Raw genomic sequence first — 20,421 nt, forward strand, 5'->3', positions numbered from 1 at the left:
TGCCTTTGGCCCAGGGCGCGATCCTGGAGACCCGGGATCGAATCCCACATCAGGCTCCTGGTGCATGGAGCCTGCTTCTCCCTCTGCCTGTGTCTCTGCCTCTCTCTCTTTCTCTGTATGACTATCATAAATAAATAAAAATTAAAAAAAAAATAGTTTAAAGTCACAGACTTTAGTTCCATATAACTGATGGATTTCAATTCAGAGGGTAAAAGTGGGCCTCTCTGGCCGCCCTCTGCCACTGAGCTCGTGGCTCCGGGCGGCCTTGCACCTGCTCCGTGGCCGGGTGCCCCGCCAGCCGCCCGTGCTTGCCCGAGGCCCCACCCGCCGTGGGCAGTCTCGCGCTCTGGTCTGCCCTGGGCTGCTCCGGTCGTCCCTCTGCCTCCGAAGCGTCAGTTACTGTTCTCCCGGCGCACGTGTAACTCTGCTTAAAACACGCGTGTGCAAGTCCCGAGTCTCCATCCACGCGCTGGACGGATGGACCTTCCCGGGTCACAGTGAGCTTCGCGGTTTTAAGATGTTGGGTCTAAACTCACCGAGAAAACGTGGTGGGCGGTTCACGGATAAACCCCCGAAACCCAGCTCGGGGAGGTGTTGGGGTGGGTGCTGACACGTTGCCGCCCCCCACGGCCCCGGTGCTGCGCGTGCGGGTGGGCCTGAGTGTCTGGGGACGGCTTGGCGACCTTGGCCGTGCCTGCCTGCCGTAGGTCTTTATCCCCCCAGAAGCGTGGTCGCAGCGGAGCTGCGTGAGGCCGTAGGTCGGGGCCCTGCCGTTCAGATCGCCGCGCGCCTACTCGGCCGCCGTGAGATCATGGGCCCAGCCATGCGCTGCGACGGTTCGCGCCTCCCCCGTCCTGTCACCGTGTTGAAACTCCGCGAGATGACGCGGCCCCAGTCACGATGGCGTATTTCTCTGTATTAACTCATTTCTTTCTTTTTTTTTTTTGCAGGGATCTTCGCTTTAATAGAATCCGAGAGATCCAGCCCGGGGCATTCAGGAAGCTGAGAAACTTGAATACGTTGTAAGTCCAGACATTCTGCTGGGCCTGAGTAGGACACGGGTATAGACGTCCCCACGGCTTTCGCTGTGGGTAGACCTCAGTGCCGCGTGGCCCGATGATCCGCAGTTGGACGGGCGTGGGGAGCGTGGACGGGAGACCCGAGAATAGAGCATGCACACGGAGATGCCAGGCCCGTGGGTCGGTGCCCGGCTGCCGTCCTGTCCTGGTCCTACACCTGTGGACCCCTGGGTCCCTCAGGAGCGCGTGTGACCCAGACCACGCGCTGCCCTCCTCTCCCTGTGGGGGACTCAGCCCCCTGCCCGTTCACCTGCCCCAGCGCGTCTCCAGGGCCCAGGGGGGATTGGGGCACCGTCCACCTGTGCCCCCGCACGGGCAGTGAAAGGCGACGGGCCTGACCGGTGTCCAGCAGTTCTGCAGCTGAGCCGGGCTGGAGGCTGGTGTGCCCTCGCTGCCCTGGGGCCCAGGGGGCGGTCGGACCCCGGCGGGACCCCCTGCAGGTGCACGCTGACCTGCAGCCGAGGTGGACCGTGACAGACAGCAGGACAGACAGATACTCACTGCATAGGGAGGGAGGGGGACCGTGGGCGGCCCGGGGCCCCGTGCCCCGAGGAAACGCGTCATCGGAGGGTGAGCGCCCAACACCCCGTCGGGAACACAGGGCCCGGCCAGCGCTGGTGCCCGGCTCCGTGCCCCAGTCGTTCGGCGGCTTTTCCGGGTGGCGGGAACGTGTTCGCAGGACGCGGGCCAGACGTGCGGGTGTCGTCCTTCTAACTCGGACTTTGTCCCGTAGGCTTCTCAACAATAACCAGATCAAGAGCATACCGAGCGGCTCGTTCGAAGACCTGGAGAACCTGAAATATCTGTAAGTGACCCATCGCTCCCTGACCCCGAGAGCTCGTGTCGTCTGTCCACCGACTGCTGCATCCCGGGCCTGAATTTTATGCAGTTTGCAGATTAATATACATGCTTCCACCTGTTAGGGTTGATTTCCTAAAGGCCGGTGAATTTGCGGCTGGGATTCTTGAAGCGGGTCCTTACTGGTGTGAAGCGCCTCCCTGCGTCCCGGTTAGCACGCGTGACCGCCGTCAGCGGGGCAGGTGGAAGGTCAGACCACAGCCGCGTCCTGGGGACGTGTGGCCCCTCGCCGTGAGCGCGGCCGGCGCATGAGCCCCCAGACGGAGGCCTCTGCCGCTGCGGCTCTGGTGTGGGACTGTCACTCATCTCTGCTCGTTTCCCCGTCTTCCTCCGGGTGACCTCACACCTCTGTTTTTAGGTAGTAACGTAGTTTGCTTTTTAAAACTGATTTTAGTTCATTTATTTTTGAGCATTTAAAACGTCAGTTTGGTAGGTTAGGAGACGACCTCGCGGGCGAGTGCTGGCTTGATACCTCTGTAGGTGCTGATTTTAAGGCTGGAAGCCGTTGGGGTCCCTAGGTCCCCGCGGTTGAGCATCTGCCTTGGGCTCAGGTCCTGACTCCGGGGTCCTGGGATCGAGTCCCACGTCAGGCTCCCCGCACAGAGCCTGCTTCTCCCTCTGCCTGTGTCTCTGCCTCTCTCTCTCTCTGTGTCTCTCATGAATAAATAAATAAAATCTTAAAAAAAAAAAAAAAGACTGGAAGCCATTAAGACTCACATTCCAATATTCCTGATTGTAGATAAAATACGTGTCCTGTGCTTTCAGCAACTTATTCTTACTTTTAAGACTTCGATGACCTTTCAGAGAGAATCATTTTAGTGAGGGATTTAGAGCAGTGGCTTTTTTTTGAAAATTATGTCATAAGTGAACGTGAACATCTGTAAATCACGTTGATTTTAATTTTTTTTTATTTTTTAAAATTTTAAAATTTTTATTTTTTTACGTGTTGATTTTTTAAAAAAAAATAAAGTCACATTGTTAGTGTATATTTTGAAACCCGTTTGATTTTTAGATAACATCATTGGTTCCTAACTAGTAATGACTTTACCTGTGTTTATAGAAATACACATTACTCAGTGAAAATCATCCAAAGTGTCTGGTGTACATATTTTTCCACCATGTTTGGTATATTTTGTTAATTTTTAGAATAGAATAATGTATAAGATTTTGTTTTGAGCATTTTATTTCTTTGAGAGTGAGAGAACGTGAGTGGGGGTCGGGGAGAAGGAGAAGCAGGGTCCCCGCTGAGCAGGGAGCCCGATGTGGGGCTCGATCCCAGGACCCCGGGACCATGACCCGAGCTGAGGGCTGATGCTCAACCCGCTGGGCCACCCGGGCGCCCCACCTGTGAGCATTATTAAGCTTTGTTGCTCATGTTAAAAATGAGGGAAAGGCCTTCTTCTATTTATTCTTGAGGTTTTACTGATTTATGGTGTTTTGTTTTTGAATTTTAAGTGCGGTACAAGTTCCAGAAGAAAGGTTTTGCTTTCTGAGAAAGGCCCAGTGAGCTCACAGCCAGCACCCGCTCTGTGTGTGCGTGTCTATTACTTTTATTTCTTTATTTTATATTTTGCCTTTGGTTTGGGTGAATTAAGAGCAACGTATTCTTTAATCTGCAAACAGATTTAGTGTGAAATAGTTTGGGATACCTTGTTTCTCACTCAAAAGGACTTTTTTAAAGTGACGCTTTGTAAGCCTCGTCTCCCGGGACCTCCCCGTGCAGGCACCTGCCCCCGCCTCGGGGCGCCCAGCCCCTGGAGGAAGGCACCCGGGCCCTGGGGAGGGCGGGCAGGGGTCAGCAGGACAGGGCAGGGGCCGTGGTGAGACGCGGCCCCAGGGGCAGGGCGAGAAGGGGTCCCCCTTCCCCATCTGACCCCGTCCTTGGCCGGAGGGTGCCCCCGCAGCACCTGGACGCTGACGCTGCGCGGTTTGAGGGCTCTTCTGAGATGGGTGGTTCCTGCCTTTGTGCTCAGTCAGCGCCTTCGGGAGCCGAGTGCTGGGTGTGCGCTGGGGCCCCAGCGACCTGTGGGAGGGCGTGAGTCGGGGACGGGCCGCTGGGCCGGGTGGATGCTACGGGGTGGTCTGGAGCCGAGGGTGCTCCCCGTCCTGGCAGCGCACTGCGTCCACACGGGCCTCGGTGGTCTCGCGCGCTCCCGCTGCGTGTGCCGTGTGGGCCAGGAGGTGTCGGCCCTCGGGCGCTGGCCCTCTGGCTCCCCCCAGGGCCTCCTTCCGTCCCCTCCCTGCGTCCTCACTCATTCCCATGACCCGGAACCACCGCTCCCTCCGCTTTACACAGGAGAGCGGTCGGCACCGTACCCAAGGCCACGAGCTAGCGGGTGGCCGGGCTCCAACCCCCCAGCGGGCACAGCCTCCGTGGTGGGCCCGGGACCTGGGGGGTCACGCAGCGGGTTTGTGCCGACCCAGAAGTGGCAGCCGCCTCGCGGGATGGCAGCGGTTAGAGGCCGCGTGGCTGGTCCTGTGCAACAAGCCTGCACCGAATTCTGAGCTAGAGTCACGCTGGGCACAAGTCCCGGGGGCGAGGCCCCTGTCGACAGAGCAGGCGATCGGCTCCGTGGGTGGACGCCCAGCTGGAGTCGGGTGCGGGGAAGCCCCTGCGGACACGTGGTGGGACGCTGGGGGGTTGGATCCATCGGCAGGGGAGAAGCGCCAAGGGCGCACCTCTCTGTACACACGTCACCTCGACGTCACCACGTTTGTGGGGCCCAGGACACCTGCTGCCGCAGAGGCGTGTTGCTTCTGAGGACGGTACCCACCCGGGTTGTGTCCCCGGAGCCCTGGGGCTGGCAGGGCCTTGCCCGGGAACCGACACACTGCACAGGACCAGGCAGGGCATCTGGGGGCCTTGCGGCCACTGGGGAGGCCTCGGCGGCTGGACCGCAGCACGCGGCCCCGGACGAGCCACACCGGGCCGTGTCCCGGTCGGCTCTGGACTCTGAACGTCAGGTTTCAGATGACTGTCCCGGGTCACGCACCACCCGTCTTCTTTTGGAATTTCCAACCAATGAAAAACGTAAAAACCTTTAGCTTTCGCAGAGAGGATGAAACGGGCAGTGGGCCACGTCCGTGATCCCTCTGACGTTGCTTCCGTTCCGTAAGACTGGGACCCGGTGGGTGAGCTGCTCAGGACACGCTTAGGCTTCGTGTCGTCGGCTCCCCACCTGGGTTCCGGGCGTCTTAAAGCACCCAGATGCAGGACCTTGTGACCCGTGCCCGTCACACACGCGTGTGGGGGAAGCGGTTCCGTTCCCTTCCAGCTTTGAAGCAGGTGTGTGGTCACAGGTCACGAGCCGCACTCCAAGAACCTGCGGGTTTTGGGAGGACGCGGCGGTGGTCGGGCGACCTCCGGTTTGGAGACTTCTTCCTTCGGGGGCGGGCGGGGGTCTCCGCCTGGGGCACCGCACTGCCGCCCGGACGTGGTGCTCGTCCCCTCACACAGCCCTTGATTTAAAGTGTGCACGTGTCCGCGTGATTCCTCTGTCCGTGTGAGGTCCCGGCCGTCGCGTGTGTGCTAATTCGCCTCCGTTTCTTGTTTCAGCTATCTGTACAAGAACGAGATCCAGGCAATTGACAGGCAAGCATTTAAGGGACTTGCCTCTCTAGAACAACTGTAAGTGTCCCTCTGTGTGTTGACTGTCTGGGATGTCACCTGCCCTTTGCCTCCTGCAGGGAAGGTGCACTAAGTGTGCTGTTTGCACGATGCATGTCTGTACTAACGGGGTCGTAGGGACGCGTGCATGCCGGGGGGAGCCGGTCCGACCGAGCCCTCCACCCGCGGTGGGCGGCAGCCCCGGGTCCTCACTCGGGGCAGCGACAGTGAGACCGAGGGGCCCCGGCCGCCACGCTGCGCCCGCTGGCAGCAGGAACAGTCTCTGGGCGCGGAGGGGCCTCAGGGCGGGCCCAGCGGGGCCGTTTCCTGTCCGTGACTGCACCTGTTCCAGTTGACTCTCTGCCTTTATGTCCTTATACTGGAGTAAAAAAAGGCACTTTCTCCCACGTGTTCCTAGTTAGCGCGTCAGGTGCTGTTTCTCTGGCCGCCTGCGGGGTCCAGTGTTGCTGCGCAGCCCGCGTGTTCCTTTTTAAGTAGGATTCCCGGTAGAAGGGGTTTGTCCTGCTCGGTTGGGCCCGTTACTTACCACTGAGCTGAAGTGGTTCTGGGGAGTCGGGGCGGCCGCTTGGCTGTCGTCACGGGCCCGGCAGGGCTTGTGGCTGTGACGCGGCCCCGTGGCCTTGGGCGGCAGCTGTCCGTGGGTCTGCGCGTCTCCCCGCGGGTGGGCGGGCGGGCGCAGGGGCCTCTTCGGACACCCGGCGGCAGAGCTGGGGGTGGGGGCTCACCCCGAAACCGGGCGCTGCAGGGGCTCACCCGAGGCTCCTGCATCGAGAGCGTGTTTACTCGGGTGTGACCCGCGCTGCCCACCTCGTGGTGTGTGGAGCGCAGCGCGCGGTGTGTCGGGTTCCTGTGATCTTCGCCCCACAGAGGAGGAGGCGCAGAGCACAGGGCGTGCAGGAACCCAGGGAAGTGTCTGGAAGACATCCAGGCAGACGAGAGCTCGTGAGGACCGAGTGCCCGCATCAGACGAGCTCCTCCGGGGGCGGGGGCCGTGAGGTCGCCATCGCCGACACCTGGGAAGCCAGGTCCCATTTGCACGTGCCGAAAACCCTAGAAGCAGGTGGTGCTCCCCCCAAAGGGGGGAGAATCAACTCATTTTTAAGGAAGAAAGAGGCAGAGTCTGGGGGAAGCGCTGCTTCCAAGCGACCGTCCCGGGGTTGGCGGATCTGGTCAGGACGTCTTTGGAACCCCGGGTTGGGTGCTTAGTTAGGGGCTCCCTGCACGAGACGTGGCTCCCCTTCCGTGGATGTCGTGAGGGTCCAACGGGACACGGAGACACTTAGGACCGGCCCTTGCCTGCAGGGAGGGCGCCGTGCGCGGAGATGAGGCTGTTTCTGGGGGTGTGCACGGCGCTGTGGTGGGGGCGGCCCCTGCGGGGCTCCCGCTGCCCGGGGGCCCCTCCTCCCTGTCCAGAGGCAGGCCGGGAGGAGCACGCGTGACACCAGCGTCGGATGCGGATTGGACCTGGGGCCCAGGGCCTCCTTGGGGCCTGGGAGGGCGCGGGACACCCAGGCGGCCGGGGGCTGCGAGGTCTCTGGGCCTGGCGGCGGGCTCCACCTGAGTCCAGGCAGCGGATGAGGATGAGGACAGGCCTCCCTCCCTCCTCCCTGGGCACCTCCCCAGGCTCACCTGCCCACTATCGGGGTCTCCCCAGCCACCCCTGTGCAGCTCCCCATTGGACATTCCTGCTGTTCCCCGGTCACCCTACTTGCAGGCTTCCTGTCCCGGAGGGGAGGGGAGAGTCGGGGGTCCTGACCGTGGGGGGCTCTGACCTGAGCTGTGCGACCTCCCCGACTAGAGGTCACCGTGGTGCCCTCCTGGGGAGCTGGGCCAGGGGACAGGAGGAGAGCAGGGGGCAGGGAAGGACAACGGAACATGGTCACCTTGGCCACGGTGCTGCCACCGTCAGGGAAGGTCTCCAAGGGACTCGGGCTGCGTCTCGAGACCACCTTCCGGCGTCTGGGTCTGAGGACCCCGGGATCTGTGGGAGCCCTGTCCTTGTGGCCCTGCAGGGCCCGGGGGCACCTCCCAGTGAGCAGCGGCGTCTCCTCTCTGTGGGTGGGGGCCCCGCTGCAGAGCACCCGGCCGCCACACGTGGTCAAGCCTGCAGCCGGCGTTTTGCTTTAGGGGAAAAAAACGCCAATTTTTTCAAAGTGGCAGGAGCAGTAGTATTCAGGAAAATGAGAAGAAATTAGTTGTGCCAAAAAAAAATGTGCAAATTGTGGAAAAGCAAGGAGGCAGCAGAAGAAGAGTGGATGCGGGACGGTCCGTGGAACGGGCGCACATTTGAGGAGACTCCTAGTCCTCGCTGTTTAACTGTCTGCACAGCCTCAGGTCCCAGGGGGAGTCCAGCCTCCCCTGAGGTCACAAGGAGGTCGGAAGATTAGAACGGAGGTTCACGTTCTCACGTCTGTGCCGTCAGGAGGGTTGCATGGACTTGGCACCTCCTGGGCACCACACGGAGGCAGGACATGTGGCAAGGCCTGGGTGTGCAGGACTTGCAGGGCGAGCAGGGCGAGCAGGGCATGCAGGGTGAGCAGGGTGTGCAGGGCTTGCAGGGCGAGCAGGGCTTGCAGGGCATTGCAGGGCGAGCAGGGCGTGCAGGGCGAGCAGGGCTTGCAGGGCATTGCAGGGCTTGCAGGGCGAGCAGGGCAAGCAGGGCGTGCAGGGCGAGCAGGGTGTGCAGGGCTTGCAGGGCGAGCAGGGCGAGCAGGGCGAGCAGGGCGTGCAGGGCGAGCAGGGTGTGCAGGGCGAGCAGGGCGTGCAGGGCTTGCAGGGCGTGCAGGGCGAGCAGGGTGTGCAGGGCTTGCAGGGCGAGCAGGGCGAGCAGGGCGAGCAGGGCGTGCAGGGCGAGCAGGGCATGCAGGGTGTGAGAGACTGGGTCAGCATCGCGATGCCCCATCCACCACTCGGCCGTTGTATTTTTAATCTTGGTGTTTGGTGATTTCACTGGTTTCCCCCGGATGTAGGGCATCTAGAGAGTTCCGGACGTATGCATTTGGAATGACTTAGGAAGCATGTTTTTGAGCAAAACGTCTAGACCTGCGCAGAGTGAAAAGTGTTTAAAACCTGGTTCTTTCTTTTCTCTCTTTTTCCCTGTACGCTCGTCTAGGTACCTGCACTTTAATCAGATAGAAACTCTCGACCCAGAGTCGTTCCAACACTTGCCGAAGCTGGAGAGGCTGTAAGTTGGGTTTCCCGCCGCCCTCCCAGGTTGTGCGGGCGAGAGGAGGCCACTGTCAGTCCAGACACCCGACGGCGCGCGGTGCGGTGCGCGGTCTCCGCTCCGAGTGTCACGGTCCGCAGGCGGGGCCGACCGCCGCCGCTTTGGGAATCGGGATAAAATAGAAAAGAAGCCCAAGTCCTTTCCTAAGTGACAGTCTCAGGTTCCCTGAGATCAACCCGTGCAGCCGCCGGGCTGCCTGCTAACGGCTGGTTTGTCCGACTGTGGATGGTCTCTTCTACGCACGCGCGACGCGGTTTATAAACTCGGTTTGTCGTATTGTCTCTTTCGACAGATTCTTACATAACAACCGAATCACACATTTGGTTCCGGGAACATTCGATCACTTGGAATCCATGAAAAGACTGTGAGTGTGTGCTCGGCGCAGCCCCGATCGCCGCCGCGGGTCCCTGGGTCCCCGGGTCCCCGGGTCCCCGGCTGGGCTGCGGGTCACTCCCGGGGGGGCGGGCAGGGGCCCCGAGCCGTCCGCACACACGCCGGGAGCCCCGCTGACCCGCGTCGACCCTGTTAGAGGCGACCGGGACTTTTCCCGAAGTCTAAGTTCTTCCAATTAATTTCTAATCCCGCGTTGCGTCTCTCTGGGCTGGGAGTGACATGCAGGGAGGACTCTGCTGTCCCCGGTGTTCAGTGTTCACGCAGCGAGACGTTAAGCAAACCGGGCTCGGATTTCCCGAGGCCTCTACGCATCTTGCTTCTCTTATCGCGAGGACTTTGCTCTATAGGGTAGAGGCCGTCAGGGCCGGTGGCGGCAGGTACCCGCCACCTGCCCGTGGGCTGCTCCCCGGCAATCATCCCGTGTGCCAGGGACAGGAGAGTGGGGCTGGGAAGTCCAGGTCCCAGGCAAACTCGGGTGAAGTCAGCGGCTCCCGTCGCCGCTCGGGGGCCTTCGGGTAACGCCGTCAGCGGCCAGGCTAAGCTGCGCGGTGGGAAGGTCGCTCGGGGGAGCGCTCCCGGGATGGGGGCGCGGGGGCCGCGGAGACGGGCCAGAGAGGCCGGGCCGCGGTGGCAGGTGGGGTCTCCCGGCCCCCTCCACCGCTGCCTGCGGACTCACGGCGCCCTCCCGCCCGGACGCGGCCTTCTGTCCCGCACGGCGGGCGTGCGGGGTCCCACCTGCCGGCGCCCGCGCCTCACCGTCTTCCTCCGGCAGGCGGCTGGACTCCAACGCGCTTCACTGCGACTGTGAGATCCTGTGGCTGGCGGATCTGCTCAAAACCTACGCCAAGTCGGGCAATGCGCAGGCAGCGGCCACCTGTGAATATCCGCGCCGCATCCAGGGGCGCTCGGTGGCCACCATCACCCCCGAAGAGCTGGACTGTGGTGAGTGAGCGCCGCCGCGTCCCCTGGACCAGTGTGGCCACCGCAGGGTGCGGCGCGTACGCGGCCCTTCCTGTCCTCGGGGTCGCTGGCCCCAGACCCTGCCTCGGGGGACCGGACGAGGACGCTCCTCGTCGAGCAGCTCTCGGGTTCCTGGGCCTTTGTCGCCAGGTTTCCCCGCAAAATTAGCGAAGTGGACGACACACTGTGCCTCCCGCCCGTCCAGGCCCCCGTGCCTGTGGCCGCCGCTGGGCAGGGCTCTGGTGCCGCGGGGCGGGGCGGGGCTGGTGGGGCCCGGTGCCCTCCGTCCGTGCCCACGGGGAACTCGGGGAATCGCCCGCAGCAAAGGGGCCGAGTCCGACGGCTGGACAGACGCTTGCTGGCCGCGCCCAGGGTCCCGCTCGGCGTCCTGGCGGCAGCGCTGTGGGGGCCGCCAGCGGAGTTTCTCTAAAGCGTCGGTTGTTAGCGTTAGAGATGGAGTTGCGGGCGCCGGAAGCCCGACTGGAGGAGGCACCTGGTGTGGCCGCGGGGCCGTGGGAGGGGACGCGCCCCCCGAGGACCCAGCACGGGCGGCTCTGCTGCCCTGCCCTGCCCTGCACGGACAGCTCGCGGCCCTCGGGGTGGCCGTCGCTGAAAAGCATCGTTTTCCGCTCTTCGGCTCCGTGGAGACGACTAACGGTGTAGGTGCCGTGTGCACAGGGGCCTCGCCCTCTTGAGGGTGGCGGACGCGGGGCCTGGCCTGGTGCTTGTCGACCCAGGCTCCCAGCGGCGGAGGTCTGGGTCCACGGAGAAGCCCGTGCGTCCGCGTGGGAACGCTTGGGGTGGGGCTTACGTCTGCCTGGGATGTTCTCTTGAACGGGAGGGGTTGGGTTTGGGTGCCCCTGCGCTTTGCCGGGTCGGTTTAAGACTCAGTCTGCGTTTCCTCCTCGGTGCAGAAAGGCCTCGCATCACGTCAGAGCCCCAGGACGCAGACGTCACCTCGGGGAACACCGTGTTCTTCACGTGCAGAGCGGAAGGCAACCCCAAGCCCGAGATCATCTGGCTGCGAAACAAGTAAGTGGGCACGGGGCGGGCTGCCACGGATGCTCGCCGTCCACCCGGGTGCCCGCTGGCTCCACCGAGCACGCTCCCCCGACACCTGCGGACCCCTGACGCCTGTGACCCCTCGACACCTGTGACTCTCCCGACACCTGTGGACCCGTCTGACATCTAAGAACCCCCTGACACCTGCGCACCTCCCCAACACCTGTACACAACTCTCTCACGTGCAGACCCCCCCAACACCTGCACACCTTGCCAACACCTATACACCCCCCACACCTCTGGACCCCCCGACACCTGTGCACCCCCCACACCTCTGGACCCCCCAACACCTGTGCACCCCCTGACATTTGCAGACCCCTGATACCTGTGACCCCCCTGACACCTATGACTCTCCTGACACCTGTGGACCCCCCAACACCTGTACACCCCCCCAACACTTGCAGACTCCCCTCCGACATCTGCAGATCCCTCCAACACCTGTGCACCCCTCTAACACCTGTGGACCCCTCTGACACCGAGGACCCTCCGACACCTGTGCACCCTCCAACACTTGTGGACCCCCCAACACCTGTGGCCTCCCCACCTGCAGACCCCTCTGACCCCTTCAGACCCCCCGCACACCCGTGACCCCCTCCACAGTTCTTTCTCTGCTGTGGAGGGAGAGGTCCAAGGGAGAGCATGTTCTGCATCTTCTGGACCCTGAGGGGTGCGCGCTGCCCTGCCGCTGGGGGTGAGGACTGTGATGGAGTCTGGGCTCCTCGCCCGCCCGCATCTGTTGTGGGAACCAGACAGGGCTGGTCACTGGGGCTTGCCGCTGGGACGCCGGGAGCAGCCCCTGGGTGAGGAGGGTCCTCCCTGGGGAACAGCATCCAGGGACACCCGTCGGGCAAACACGGCGTCCTTGGCTCCTGCGCGTCTCCTTTGCACAGGGCTCTCCCCGCCCATCCACAAGCATTTTGGGTGTGGGGGGGTCAGGGGTGGGAGCAGGGCGCTCCGGGGTCAGTCCCCCCGGGGCCCCGTGTGGACGAGGACACTTGGAGGTGTATGGGGAGAACCGACTCCTTGGAAAGAAACAGCGTGAAAGCCCCTTGTCCTCGCTCCTGTGCACGTTCCCACGGGGACAGCACGGGCACCCGCCGCTCTGCGGTCTCGGGCCTCCCCTCTGAGCTCAGGGCCGAGTTTGGTCACGACGACGGCAAGGAGGACAGGAGCCAGGAGCCCAGACACCCCCCGAGCCCTCGTCCCTCCCAGCACGGGGCACCCAGCCCAGCAGCGTTCGCCCAGCAGGGTGCTTGGCATCGGGCGCCGTCCGGGCAGGAGGAAGGAGGCGTTCCTGCCTCGGTTTGTCCCCATGACCCGGCTCAGCGCTGTGGGGTCGTGACACAAGCTGTCCCAGCCTTCGGATAACGTTCCGGGTGACTCGGGTTATCCAGATTTAATACCCAGCATTAACACGGGAGGAATAAGCACGTATTTAAAAGGCAGAAAAGCTTAGATTCGGCTGAGTCCTTCACGTTTGCTTTCATAAATAAACACATTAATACCGGGAATTAAAATGTCGCGGCCAAACGTGGCGCAGTGGAAGCCCGAAAGCCCCGGGCCTCAGGTCTGGTGCCAGCTTTCCCTCCCCGTCCGCTACCTCCTGGTTGGCCTCCCCTGAGGGTCAGCCTCACCTGCTGGGTCGGCCTCCCCTGAGAGTCAGCCTCACCTGCTGGGTCGGCCTCCCCTGAGGGTCAGCCTTACCTCTTGGGTCGGCCTCTCCTGAGGGTCAGCCTCACCTGAGAGTCAGCCTTACCTGTTGGGTCAGCCTCCCCTGAGGGTCAACCTCACCTGAGAGTCAGCCTCACCTCTTGGGTCGGCCTCTCCTGAGGGTCAGCCTCACCTGAGAGTCAGCCTTACCTGTTGGGTCAGCCTCCCCTGAGGGTCAACCTCACCTGAGAGTCAGCCTCACCTGTTGGGTTGGCCTCACCTGCTGGGTCGGCCTCACCTGAGAGTCCGCTTCACCTGCTGGGTTGGCCTTCCCTGAGGGTCAGCCTCCCTTGAGGGTCAACCTCACCTGAGAGTCAGCCTTATCTTTTGGGTCGGCCTCTCCTGAGGGTCAGCATCCCTGAGAATCAGCTTCACCTGCTGGGTTGGCCTCACCTGCTGGGTCGGCCTCCCCTGAGAGTCAGCCTCACCTGCTGGGTCGGCCTCCCCTGAGAGTCAGCCTTACTTGTTGGGTTGGCCTCTCCTGAGGGTTGGCCTCCCCTGAGGGTCAACCTCACCTGAGAGTCAGCCTCACCTGCTGGGTCGGCCTCACCTGAGAGTCAGCTTCACCTGCTGGGTCAGCCTCACCTGAGAGTCAGCTTCACCTGCTGGGTTGGCCTCACCTGCTGGGTCGGCCTCACCTGAGAGTCCGCTTCACCTGCTGGGTTGGCCTTCTCTGAGGGTCAGCCTCCCCTGAAGGTCAACCTCACCTGAGAGTCAGCCTTATCTTTTGGGTCGGCCTCTCCTGAGGGTCAGCATCCCCTGAGAATCAGCTTCACCTGCTGGGTTGGCCTCACCTGCTGGGTCGGCCTCCCCTGAGAGTCAGCCTCACCTGCTGGGTCGGCCTCACCTGCTGGGTCGGCCTCCCCTGAGAGTCAGCCTCACCTGCTGGGTCGGCCTCCCCTGAGAGTCAGCCTTACTTGTTGGGTTGGCCTCTCCTGAGGGTCGGCCTCCCCTGAGGGTCAACCTCACCTGAGAGTCAGCCTCACCTGCTGGGTCGGCCTCACCTGAGAGTCAGCTTCACCTGCTGGGTCGGCCTCACCTGAGAGTCAGCTTCACCTGCTGGGTTGGCCTCACCTGAGAGTCAGCTTCACCTGCTGGGTTGGCCTCACCTGAGAGTCAGCTTCACCTGCTGGGTTGGCCTCACCTGCTGGGTTGGCCTCACCTGCTGGATTGGCCTCACCTGATTGTCAGCCTCACCTGCTGGATTGGCCTCCCCTGAGGGTCAGCCTCCCCTGAGAGTCAGGTTAACCTGCTGGGTCGGCCTCCGCTGCAGGTCAGACTCCCCCTAGATCTGCCTCCCCTCTGGGCCTGCCTCATTATCTTGAATGAACTTGCCAGAAACCAAGGAAAACGTCTCCTTTGAATTTTCCCCACTATGTTCCTTTATCCCCTTTGGGAGGAGAACTGCTTTAAAACTTAGAAATCTCACAGATTGCACATGTGAGTAATAAACGGACGAATTAGAGACGCAGCGGGTCAGCACCCTTCCTAGAGATGCTGAGCCGGCCGGAGCCTGGAGGCAGGACAGGTTCCTGGCAAGGCCGGGTGTGGGTGTGGGTGTGGGTGTGGGTGCCCTCCCGCGGGGTCAGGCCTGTCCTCGAGCCTTACGACCCTGAGCCGCCTGACTTGTGCCTTTGTAGTAACGAGCTGAGCATGAAGACGGATTCCCGCCTCAACTTGCTGGACGACGGGACCTTGATGATCCAAAACACGCAGGAGACCGACCAGGGCATCTACCAGTGCATGGCCAAGAACGTGGCCGGGCAGGTGAAAACACAGGAAGTCACCCTCAGGTACTTTGGGTCTCCAGGTACGTGCAGAGGACGGCGCGCGAGGGCTCCTCCGGAACCGCCGGCCCCCCGCGCCCGGCCGGGTAGGGATGCGGGTGGGACACGGGAGGGACGCCGGGGGGACGCACGTGCGCCAGGCCACCACGCGCCCTCGGCCCGCCCTCAGACTGACGTTTCCTTGGAGGGGGCCCGCGAGCGGTCGCCTTAGACTTATTTGCAAGTTGGTCCAGCCCGTCCCGAGCTGTGCAGTAGTTGCCGTCCACCGGCCAGGGAAGTCCCGGGCACCTGGCACGTGTTCTTAGGTTTCCGGAGCCCAAGTCCCCCGTGTCTGCACAGCAGGCCGAGGTCGGCTGCTTCCGCGGGTGAGACACCGACTTGGGGCCGCAGCGTCCTTCCCGCCCCCGAATCGCCCTCTCCCTGCGCGTCTGCCCCTCCGCCGGCGCCGCTTCCTTAGCGCCACGCGGGGCCCAGCAAGCCTGAGGGCTTGGGTCTCCCTCCCCGCGGCTTTAGCTGTGTCACTGGGGGCGGCTCGGGGCCGGCCCACCCGGCCTGCGTGTGACGGTCGTGCCGGCCGGACTCGCCTCTGTGTGTGCCCCTGAAGCGCTTGGCGCGTGGCGGCGGGAGCACGTGGCCACCCCGTGCGTTTGACTCTGGGGCTCGCGTCCGCGCGGTCGCCTCATCTGCAGCCTGTGCTGCTCCGGAATCGCTAACGTTGGGGCCGTTTCTGCGTTTCCGTCACCTGCTGCTCCGTCGGCACGTGGGGATGGAGCGTGAACGTTGACCCACGTGACCGACGCAAGTGTGTCTTCCTGCTTCTGTCCCCACCCGCCGGCTTCCTCCTGCATCCCCGCGCCCCAGTGACCGCCAGCGTCCCGGCGCCTGCCTGCCTGACCGCTCCTCGTGTCGGCTTCTCTCGCTCTTCCCCTTCCAGAGCTGGACACGTCACCCACCGGTGGTCCCGGCTCTTTAGCGGGAACACCTGAGGCTGTCCCCACGTCCTTTGCTATTATAGGTCCATGTCCCTTCCTCCGGGCCTCTTGGGCCTGATACCGTCTGGAAATCGGAAACTTGGGGAATTCCAGCGGGGGCCCCGGGTGCGGAACCTGTTCCGCTGGCCCGTGCTGTGTGGGGTCCCGGGTTCCACCCTGCGGTGGGCGCCCGCCGCGAACCGCGTGGATGCTGGCAGGACGTGACATACGCACACACCGTAAACACCCCGTGCCGGATACGCCCAGGTTTACAAATAAGTTATGAGAAAGCGTTTTATTTTTGGAGCATTTTTGGATTCTGGAATCGGGGAGAAGCGTGTTCTGGCCTGAATAAAAACATCACAGGAATGCAAAAAAAAAAAAAAAAAACCCAAAGAAAAAACCCCACCCTATGTGGGTCCGTACGTTGCTCCCCGGGCTCCTACAGACCTGGGACTGCCGTCGGGCCCGGGGATGTGTGCCCGAGTGCTGTGGGCGGCCCGTAGCCGTGCACTTGGTGCCACCGGCCCGTGAGTTCTGTTGTGCACAGAATCCCTCAGAAAACACGCTGCTCCGGGCGTGGATTTCTCTTCTGGATTCAGATAGCGCAGCTTAAAGTTGCATTTTTGTTTCCGTGGGGCAGATGGGTCGTTTTCCTGGGTTCTAAGTACAGTGTAAACACGGTGACTTCTGCGAGTAAGGACCTCTGGAGAGGTTTGGCTGCACTGACTGAGGTCCTTAGGATAAAGAAGGCGGGGCCGCCTCCGGGGGCTCAGTCCACGCTGCAAGAGGACGTGGCCCGGCCGCCTTGCAGGCGCTGACCGTCCGGACCCAGGCACGCGCGTCCCCGCTGCCCGCACGTTGCATTTTTTAAAACGAGAAAGACGACGGAGAGCGCGTGCTGATTAAATCGTGTTTGCTTTACTCCTTTGAAGGGCGGTAGATGGAAAGAAGATGGAAAAACCCGAGCAAAACGTGGCTGCTAACCTGGAGGAAATTAACCCAGAACTTGTGTTTCGTTGTGACAGCTCGACCCGCTTTTGTAATCCAGCCACAGAACACGGAGGTGCTGGTCGGGGAGAGTGTCACCCTGGAGTGCAGCGCCACGGGCCACCCTCCGCCGCGGATCACCTGGACCAAAGGGGACCGCACGCCCCTGCCCGAGGACCCTCGCGTGAGCATCACCCCCTCGGGCGGCCTTTTCATACAGAACGTCCTGCAGGACGACAGCGGCGAGTACACGTGCTTCGCCTCCAACAGCGTGGAGAGCATCCACGCCGCGGCTCTGATCATCGTCCAGGGTGGGTCAGGGCGCCCCTCCGCCCGCGCCGGCCCCGCCCCGCCCCGCCCCGCGGCTTCATTTCCCTGCGCCCTTCCCGTCTCCTCTGCGGGTGGGGGGGTCTCTTCTGAGTGGAAGGACTTGCGTCTCGGGGCCTGGCGTGCGCACCCTTAGGCTGACCCGCGGGTGCGTGAGGTCGGGGCGTCTGGCCTTCATCTCACAGCTCCCCAGGACAGCTGTGGGCGCAGGACGCTGGGCGAGCCTGTCGCTGTGAGGCCTCAGCCGTGAATCTCCGAACGTCCCCACTGCCCCGTTAGCGGGTTTAGTAGTTTAGAAATTGCCAAGTGGGGCGTTGGCGTGGAGGCTCCACGACAATATAGGGCAAAACCAGGGAAACCGGCGCTTCCGTCCTTGTGCCTCCGCCGGCCCGGTCTGCCCGCAGGGACGCCGCCTTGCGAGCACTCTGCCCGGAGTCCCCCTGCGGCCTTTCTCTGCACACGTGACACGCACCCTGTCACCCAGTCAGTACATCTGTACGGGTGGACTCCGTGTGCACCTGGGCCGTGTGGCGGCAGCCGGCAGTTAACGGGCCCCTCCGGTCCCCTGCAGCTGTGTTTTGTGACTCTAAGCCACCTGCCTTGGGTTCCCCTCCCTGCCTGGGGCGGCTGGGGTGCCCTCTGTGCCCCCCGCACCCTCTGCACCCTCTATGCCCTCTGCACCCTCTGTGCCCCCCGCACCCTCTGCACCCTCTATGCCCTCTGCGCCCTCTGTGCCCCCTGCACCCTCTGTGCCCTCTGCACCCTCTGCGCCCTCTGTGCCCTCTGCACCCTCTGCACCCTCTATGCCCTCTGTGCCCTCTGCACCCTCTGCGCCCTCTGTGCCCTCTGCACCCTCTGCACCCTCTGCGCCCTCTATGCCCTCTGCGCCCTCTGTGCCCTCTGCACCCTCTGCACCCTCTATGCCCTCTGCACCCTTTATGCCTTCTGCACCCTCTATGCCCTCTGCACCCTCTGTGCCCCCCGCACCCTCTGCACCTTCTATGCCCTCTGCACCCTTTATGCCTTCTGCACCCTCTATGCCCTCTGCACCCTCTGTGCCCCCCGCACCCTCTGCACCCTCTATGCCCTCTGCACCCTCTGCACCCTCTGCGCCCTCTGCACCCTCTTTGCCCTCTGCACCCTCTGCACCCTCTGCACCCTCTATGCCCTCTGCACCCTCTGTGCCCCTCGCACCCTCTGCACCCTCTATGCCCTCTGCGCCCTCTGTGCCCCCCGCACCCTCTGCACCCTCTATGCCCTCTGTGCCCTCTGCACCCTCTATGCCCTCTGCGCCCTCTGTGCCCTCTGCACCCTCTGCACCCTCTATGCCCTCTGCGCCCTCTGTGCCCTCTGCACCCTTTATGCCTTCTGCACCCTCTATGCCCTCTGCACCCTCTGTGCCCCCCGCACCCTCTGCACCCTCTATGCCCTCTGCACACTCTGCATCCTCTGTGCCCTCTGCATGCTCTACAACCTTTGTGCCCCCCGCACCCTCTGCACCCTCTGTGCCCCCTGCACCCTCTGTGCTCTCTATGCCCTCTGCACCCTCTGCACGCTCTGTGCTCCCTGCACCCTCTGTGCCCCCTGCGCCCTCTGTGCCCTCTGCACCCTCTGCATGCTCTGTGCCCCCTGCGCCCTTGTGCCGGGTGGCCCGCAGCTGCCTGGTTAGCAAAGACTCCGACAGGATGATGCTCTTGATGTTTTCATGCCCTTCCCTATCTTGTCCCACTGCTCGCAGACCCTCCCCCTGCAGCGTGGCTGGTGGCCCGTCTTGGTGCCCTGGCCTCTACAGGGAGCACAGACAGGGACGCTACCTTACAGCATTTCTACCCCAAACCGTCTCTGAAATGTCGTTTCTGTGTTTCCTTGCGAAGCTCTCCCCCAGTTCACCGTGACCCCTGAGGACAGAGCGGTCATCGAGGGTCAGACGGTGGATTTCCAGTGTGAGGCCAAGGGCTACCCGCAGCCGGTCATCGCCTGGACCAAAGGAGGTGAGCACTGGCCGGCGCCGGGGGGACGCCGCTGCACTCGCAGGAGGCAGGTCCGTCTGCCCTTCCCCTGCCCCGGCCCGGGGGACCCGGGTGTGGGGCCACGGCTACCGCGCTGCACACGTGCACTGTCCCGCCTTCTGCTGCGCTCTGCTCCAGAGTCCCTGTCATACCTCGAATCACTTAAGGAGCATCTTGATGAAATGTAATAGCAGGTAGTGTAGAACTTCCCGGAAACCGTCAAAGCATGGGTTTCTAGAAGCTCGCTGTCGCTTCGTTCTCTGGGGCTGTGATGCCGTCTCGCCATCCGAGGTTAGACGGCCGATCCCCCTGATTCCTTGCCCCCCCCACTTCAGCTGCGGGACTGTTGGCCAATGACTTGATGACGATGCAGACGTGCCCCGGGCACCAGTGGCCTGGCTGGGAGGTGGGGGGGGGTGGAGGTGGCCTCAGGGCTCGGTCCGGGGTTGACCTCCAGGACCTGCCACGAAGCCCAGCCTTGCCCCAGAGGGCAGCTCCCTGCCTTCGTGCTGGAGGAGCAAACACCTGAGGTCCCACCACCCTGTGCCCGGGCAGGAGGGGCTTGTCCAGGGGCAGGTGCCCGCACCTTCCCCGGGTGTCGCAGATGTTAGGAACCTGTGGCCGGCCACACACCGCTTGTGCTGGAATGTGGCTCGGTTGGCGCCGGTCGGTCCTGTCGTTCCGCTCGCTCTGAGATCGTTCTGCTCCACCGGCTTTCCCGGGTGCTGCCCACGCCCCATCGCACCGGTGCCCCGTGCCTTTCAGGGAGCCAGCTGTCTGTGGACAGGAGGCACCTCGTCCTCTCGTCGGGAACGCTCAGGATCTCGGGCGTCGCGCTGCACGACCAGGGCCAGTACGAGTGCCAGGCCGTCAACATCATCGGCTCCCAGAGGGCGGTGGCCCACCTGACCGTGCAGCCCAGGGGTACGTGCTTCCGGGCGTGCAGACCCGCTCCGGGGAAGGGCAGGCCCCCTGCCGCCGGCGCCACCTCCCTGCCCGTTACCAACGCCGCTCTCCTCTGAACACCTGGCCCTGGCACCTGGGCCCCGGGTGCACGTCCTGCGTGGAATCCCTCCACCTCAGCCCGTGACCACGCTCATGCTGAGCTCTGACAAGGCCAACTCGTCCGTGTTCCCCGGGGCAGACCGATGCCCCTTCAGGCGGATGGCTCTGCGGTCCTCCCTGGGATGCTCGGTGCTGGGCGCCGGGTCCGGCGGCCGCTGGCCCGTGGACAGACCCTGACCATGTCCGAGATCCCATCTTGCCCGGCTGTGCTATGAGCCTTCACCCCCGTCTTCCCTGTGTCATTTCTGGGAGCCCCCGATGGTCATCTCCACACGGGGCACCTGAGGCAGGGAGAGCTGAGGCTCGCGGGGCCTCCCCCGGTGCTTGGGGAGGGTCCTCCCCTGACGGCTGGGGCC

General features: G+C 63.1%; 1 protein-coding gene across 3 annotated transcripts in view; it reads left to right on the top strand.

Annotated features, from left to right (window-relative positions):
• PXDN (peroxidasin) overlaps positions 1–20,421 on the top strand; it is a 72,127-nt gene that overhangs the window by 31,876 nt on the left and 19,830 nt on the right. For 2 of the 3 annotated variants that reach the window (XM_072767826.1, XM_072767827.1), the window contains exons 2-12: positions 951–1,022; positions 1,813–1,884; positions 5,494–5,565; positions 8,678–8,749; positions 9,084–9,155; positions 9,957–10,126; positions 11,059–11,176; positions 14,557–14,726; positions 16,703–16,975; positions 18,866–18,982; positions 19,766–19,924. In XM_072767826.1, the coding sequence (XP_072623927.1) occupies positions 951–1,022; positions 1,813–1,884; positions 5,494–5,565; positions 8,678–8,749; positions 9,084–9,155; positions 9,957–10,126; positions 11,059–11,176; positions 14,557–14,726; positions 16,703–16,975; positions 18,866–18,982; positions 19,766–19,924 (1,367 nt within the window). The remainder of the gene's footprint in view (positions 1–950; positions 1,023–1,812; positions 1,885–5,493; positions 5,566–8,677; positions 8,750–9,083; positions 9,156–9,956; positions 10,127–11,058; positions 11,177–14,556; positions 14,727–16,702; positions 16,976–18,865; positions 18,983–19,765; positions 19,925–20,421) is intronic. The other variant, XM_072767825.1, reaches the window with a different exon arrangement.

This window comes from Vulpes vulpes, chromosome 8, assembly GCF_048418805.1.
Source record: "Vulpes vulpes isolate BD-2025 chromosome 8, VulVul3, whole genome shotgun sequence".
Lineage (NCBI taxonomy): Eukaryota > Metazoa > Chordata > Mammalia > Carnivora > Canidae > Vulpes > Vulpes vulpes.